Here is a 6,000-nt window from a genome sequence, read left to right on the forward strand (position 1 = left end):
TTATTATTATTAGCATTTGTATAGCGCTACCAGACGCACACAGCGCTGAACACCTGACACAGAGAGACAGTCTCTGCTCAATAGAGCTTACAATCTAAAATAACACAGACAGACAAGACAATTAAGGGCGAGGGAAGTACTGAGTGAGAAGGAACAAGGGGGGGAGGCAAATGAGTAGTGGCTAGGAGCCAAAAGCAGTAGTGAAAAGGTGGGTTTTCAGCATAGATTTGAAAACAGGTAGAGATGGAGCTAGACGTAAAGGCTCAGGAAGTTTATTCCAGGCATAAGGTGCCGCGAGAGAGAAGGAACGAAGCCTGGAGTTAGCAGTGGAGGAGAAGGGGGACGACAAGAGAGATTTGTCCAGTGAGCGGAGGTCACGGGGAGGAATGTAGGGAGAGATGAGAGTGGAGAGGTAATGGGGGGCTGCAGAATGGATGCATTTAAAGGTCAGTAAGAGAAGCTTGAACTGTATACGGAAGCGGACAGGGAGCCAGTGAAGTGACTTGAGGAGTGGGCTAGTGTGGGTATAACGATTTTGGCAGAAATAAGCCGTGCTGCAGAATTTTGGACAGACTGGAGAGGAGAGAGATGACTGAGCTGAAGACCAGTGAGAAGTAAATTGCAATAATCCAAGCGAGAGGTGACAAGGGTGTGGATAAGGGTTTTAGCAGCGTATTCAGAAAGGAAGGGACGAATTTGGTAGTGTTGTACAGTTGTGGGGAGTGGGTTTTGGGGGGGGGGGGGTTGGGGGGGCTATGCACCTGGGAGCAATTTGTGAAATCCACTGCAGTGCCCCCTAGGGTGTCCGGTTGGTGTCCTGGCATGTGAGGGGGACCAATGCACTACGAATGCTGGCTCCTCCCATGACCAAATGGCTTGGATTTGGTCGTTTCTGAAATGGGCGTCCTGGGTTTCCATTATCGCCGAAAACCGGGGACGACCATCTCTAAGGTCGACCTAATTGTTGGGATTTGGGCGTCCCCGGCTGTATTATCGAAACAAAAGATGGATACCCATCTTGTTTCAATAATACGGGTTTCCCTGCCCCTTCGCCGGGACGTCCCTAGAGATGGTCGCCCTAAGAGATGGTCGTCTCCGTTTGATTATGCCCCTCCACATTGAGTACTGTGCTAATGAAAAAACACTCTTCAAATATATGCTGAAGATTTATGTAATATTTTAAAAATATTTTTGCTTTTTTATATTTTTGAGGTAACTTCCTGAAGCAGGAATTTTAGCCAAAACATTGACAAATTGGGTTGATTCTTTTTAACTTTATTAATCAAACCAGATATACTCATATTACAACCACAGGACATCTCCATACATTTTCACAAAAATTCAAGGATACGTTTAAACTGTGCCAAATATTATACTGTAGTTTAGCTCAGGCTGCCTGATTATAATAGTTCCAGAATGGATTCCACATTTTCACATATCCATTTAAGTAATTTCTTGGGAATATGGTCACCTCCACATCTCAGGTCTGGGTCTTTGTTTGAACTGAAATCCAACTACAGATATAGCTGGATGGAAGTTAACTTTTGCATAGACCCTATTATGGCGCAATTGTCCTAAACATTCAAAAGGCCCAGTTTGACAGAGAGGGATAACCTGACCCCAGTTACTCCACCTCATGCCAGAATTCATGCACAAAATAACGAACAAGTATTCTGCATGTGACAAAGCAGAGCCGAGTGGGAATCACTCCTGCTCTCATCGACCCATGGATTCCTAAGGTTGAGGCAGGATCCTAGGGAGTGTAGGGCAAACTCTACTATGTAAGGGACGGGGCTTTAAATGGAGGTATTTTATGCATTCGTGCCCTTTAGGGTTGGGAGGGAGGGAGAGGACAGAAATGCATTAGATCACTAGAGATTGGAACACCTTCCCCCTCCCAAGTGAGGATATCCAAGGGACCTTCAAATCAGGCTAGTGGGCTTTTTAATTTTCTCATGCTGCTCAGAGGAGCTAATTTTTTTTTTTCTTTTCTGCCAGTACAATACAGAGCTAAATTTAAAACTCGATGTCTGATCTTCAAGGCCTTTAAAGGAAATGGCCCTCAGTACCTGAAGAATAGGATGATCCTCTACACACCTCCAAGGACACTAAGGTCCTCTCAAGGACTATTACTAACCACACCCTCTCCAAAAGACATTACACAATGTGAACCTGCAAGTGAGCCTTCTCCAGAGTAGCCCCAACACTCTGGAATGCACTTCCTGAAAGGCTTCGCTTAACATAAGACTATCTCTACTTCAGGAGGCAGGTGAAAGCTTGAATCTTCAACCAGGCCTTTATTGGAAGAAGTAAATAACTTGTTAGTCTCACTCACATACACACACACACACACAAGGAATGACACAGGCTGCACATATGCAGCAGTACATGTTTATCCATTCCTACCCTAGCTGAGATAATATTTGACCATTTTTCTGACCTCATGTGCAACTTTCTTTAAATTAGTCACCTTTATTTTCTATCTACTCTTACTCTCTTACCTATATATATGTTCCATCTTTGCTTATACCCTAGACTGTTAAAATGTTCTATTGCATATTGTGTTGACATTGTAAGTAGTATACTCTCCGCCCTATTTTCGAAAGTGATGGGCCCCCAGATTTCGACCCAAATCGGGAGATGGGCGCCTTTCTCCCGTGGGCGCCCAAATTGGTATAATCGAAAATCGATTTTGGGTGTCTTCAACTGCAATCTGTCGCGGAAATGGGCAAAGTTGACGGGGGCGTGTCGGAGGCGTGGTGAAGGCGGGACTGGGGCGTGGTTATCGGCCGAGGAGAGATGGGCGCCCTCGGCCGATAATCGAAAAAAAGGCGTTTTTACCGCGAATTTGGGTCATTTTTTGGACCCTTTTTTTTCACGAACAAGTACCCTAAATGACCACATGACCACCGGAGGGAATCGGGGATGATCACCCCTGACTCCCCCAGTGGTCACTAACCCCCTCCCACCATAAAATAACAAACTTTAAGAACTTTTTTTCCAGCCTGTATGCCACCCTCAAATGCCATACCCAGCTCCATCACAGCACTATGCAGGTCCCTGGAGCAGTTGTTAGTGGGTGCAGTGCACTTCAGGCAGGTGGACCCAGGCCCATCCCCCTGTTACACTTGTGCTGGTAAATGGGAGCCCTCCAAACCGCCCCCAAAACCCACTGTACCCACATGTAGGTGCCCCCCTTCAGCCATAAGGGCTATGGTAATGGTGTAGAGTTGTGGGCAGTGGGTTTTGGGGGGGATTTGAATGGTGTAGAGTTGTGGGCAGTGGGTTTTGGGGGGGATTTGAGGGGCTCAGCATCCAAGGGGTGGGAGCTATGGACTTGGGAGGTATTTAATTTTTAATTTTACTTTTTACAAGTGCCCCCTAGGGTGCCCAGTTGGTGTCCTGGCATGTGAGGGGTACCAGTGCAATACGAATCCTGGCCCCTCCCACGACCCAATGCCTTGGATTTGTTCGTTTTTGAGCTGGGCGCCTTTGGTTTCCATTATCGCTGGAAAACGAAACCACCCAGCTGAAATCCGCACAAATCCGATGCATTTGCCCAGCACAGACCATGTTAACGAAAAAAAAGATGGATGCCCATTTTTTTTTGAAAATACGGTCTGTCCCGCCCCTTCACGTACCCGTTCTCGGACATAGACACCCATGGAGATGGGCGTTCACATTCGATTATGCCCCTCCACGCCATACTTTGTATGTAATTTGACTATTTTTACTACTGTAATTTTCTTTTGCTCATGCCTTGAGTGGTAAATAAATCATAATTAATAAATAAATGTACAACATTTGAGCTGTAGTTATTTTTCTTTGAAATCAAGCACATACATCCTTTCTCACATACTCATTTTCTCATTTGTGCATTAATGAGTTGTTTCCCGTGATTTCATATCACATTAGCTCAGTAATGCTAAATTTATATTAAGTTTAGAAAATAACTTCACAAAGTGCAATTCATTTGAAAAATACCTCAAAATGCTTGAACTTTGACATTTTTGTGCATTTCTAGGTGTTTTGCGTTACTCACATTACGTGCTCTTTTGCAAAGTCACTTTTCACTTTAGTGATTAGATAAGACTTTCAGGGCACCTTTTACAAAGCAGCACTACCGATTAGCATGAATTCAATGTGAAGAAGCCAATGGGAATTGTAATCCAATAGAGTTAATGTGAGGAAATAATTGTTCTAGTATAACGTGCGAGTCTCAAGCATGGTTTACAAATTGTATGCTATGTTCTGTTGCCTTCTCTTTGAAAATTGTTGGCGATCAATGATTATGCTTTTGTTATGAATTACCGTATTTTTCGGACTATAAGACGCACTGGACCATAAGACGCACCTAGGTTTTCCTCCCAAATTTGGAGGAAAAAAAAGTGCATCTTATAGTCCGAAAAATAGTTACAGGCCCCCCTCCCTGTTCCAGGCACCCTCCCTCCGTTACAGGCACGCACTCCCTCCGTTACAGGCACGCACGCACTCCTCCCTCCGTTACAGGCATCTCCCTCCGTTACAGGCTCCCTCCCTCCCTCCGTTGGAATTTTAAAACTCCTCACCTCGTCGGTGTGACTCGTGGTAGCAGCAGCGCTTCAGCGTGCATGTCGCTCTTCACTCAGCCTTCTCTCTCTCAGCTCTCTGGTCCCGCCCACCGAGGTGAGGAGTTTTAAAATTCCAACGGAGGGAGAGAGGGGTGCCTGTAACGGAGGGAGGGAGGTGCCTGTAACGGGGAGGGAGGCTACATTCGGACTATAAGACGCACCCCCCATTTTCCTCCCAAATTTGGGAGGAAAAAAGTGCGTCTTATAGTCCGAAACATACGGTACATAAACCAGTAAAAAAAACATTTAATTATAAAACATTGTCAAAGACTAATAAACCATTATCTAATATGCAGAGATCTGCAAAATCTCGTTACCAGCCCTATAATAATGGTAGTCATCTCAGTAATTAAAGTTCTTTTCTCTTTCTTTTCTTTGTTAAATTGTTGTGCCTACAGGTGCAGCAGTCGCAGGTATTTACAGAGTAGCAGGAAAGAACATGGCCCCATTGGAAGCACTCGTGTTTGGGGTTGGACAGACAGTGCTCACAATTATTATCTCGTTTTCAAGAATCCTGGCCACACTGTGACACTCTGGAAATACTACAGTTTGCATCTGAAAGCTCCTGGAAAGTGAAGAGCTTCCCTGAGTGGTGTTTCAGTGGTCAGTGGGTTACAGTTAACTTGGAAGAATCAGAAGATGCACTTCAGGATTACAGGCCCTGGCCTGTAAAGCAAGGACAGTTTCTGCTGCTGGAGTTATTGCAGTGCTGTGTTGCACTGTACCCTATATGCCTCAGCTGCAAGCAGGGGGCTAATACGTGGGGCATGGGTTCTTTGTGAGATTGCAAATACTTTGCAAGTCTGCCAGTCAGGTTCATCTTTGGCGACGTCACAATTCTCAGAGACGCACAAAGAATTACAGGGACATTTCTTAAACAGTGTTATATGTGCCAAAATTGAGTTTTTTTGTTTGTGTTTTGTTTTTTCACATATGGATAGTGTGATGGTTTAAAAATGTTGTAGTAAAATGCGAGTGTTGTGAACATGTTTTTGAGGAACTCAAGTAAACCAGCGAGATTGTTGACTTCTTGGTTATATTACTATGTTGTGGCTGGATTATACTTCTGGGAATGCTGAATATAATCTCAGTCAGCACATAACTATGTGGGCTTGGTGGGAATGTAGGGCAGCAGCTTAACTATGTATTCAGCCCATGAATACCCTTTCCCTGTGCTCAGTACTAATTTATTTAGAAAATATATATTGGGAAACCCATTTTTAAAACACTTTGTTGTGAAGCCAAATTATGTCTTCTGCAGTCATAGCTCAATGGTTCTCTTAACATATCTTGTTTCAGTATTTGGAAGTCAGTACAAATTGTAAAGGATCAAGACTTAGGTGGTGTTTTACTAAAGGGCGCTAGTGTTTTTAGCACGTGCTAAAAATCA

General features: G+C 44.3%; 1 protein-coding gene across 1 annotated transcript in view; it reads left to right on the top strand.

Annotated features, from left to right (window-relative positions):
* Positions 1-5,636, top strand: part of TMEM170B (transmembrane protein 170B) — a 49,717-nt gene extending 44,081 nt beyond the window's left edge. Inside the window, exon 3 of the mRNA XM_030211046.1 lies at positions 5,009-5,636. Within this exon, the coding sequence (XP_030066906.1) occupies positions 5,009-5,139 (131 nt within the window). The 3' untranslated portion in view covers positions 5,140-5,636. The remainder of the gene's footprint in view (positions 1-5,008) is intronic.
* The last annotated feature ends 364 nt before the right edge of the window (positions 5,637-6,000 follow it).

The sequence above is a fragment of the Microcaecilia unicolor genome, chromosome 1, assembly GCF_901765095.1.
Source record: "Microcaecilia unicolor chromosome 1, aMicUni1.1, whole genome shotgun sequence".
Classification (NCBI taxonomy): Eukaryota; Metazoa; Chordata; class Amphibia; order Gymnophiona; family Siphonopidae; genus Microcaecilia; species Microcaecilia unicolor.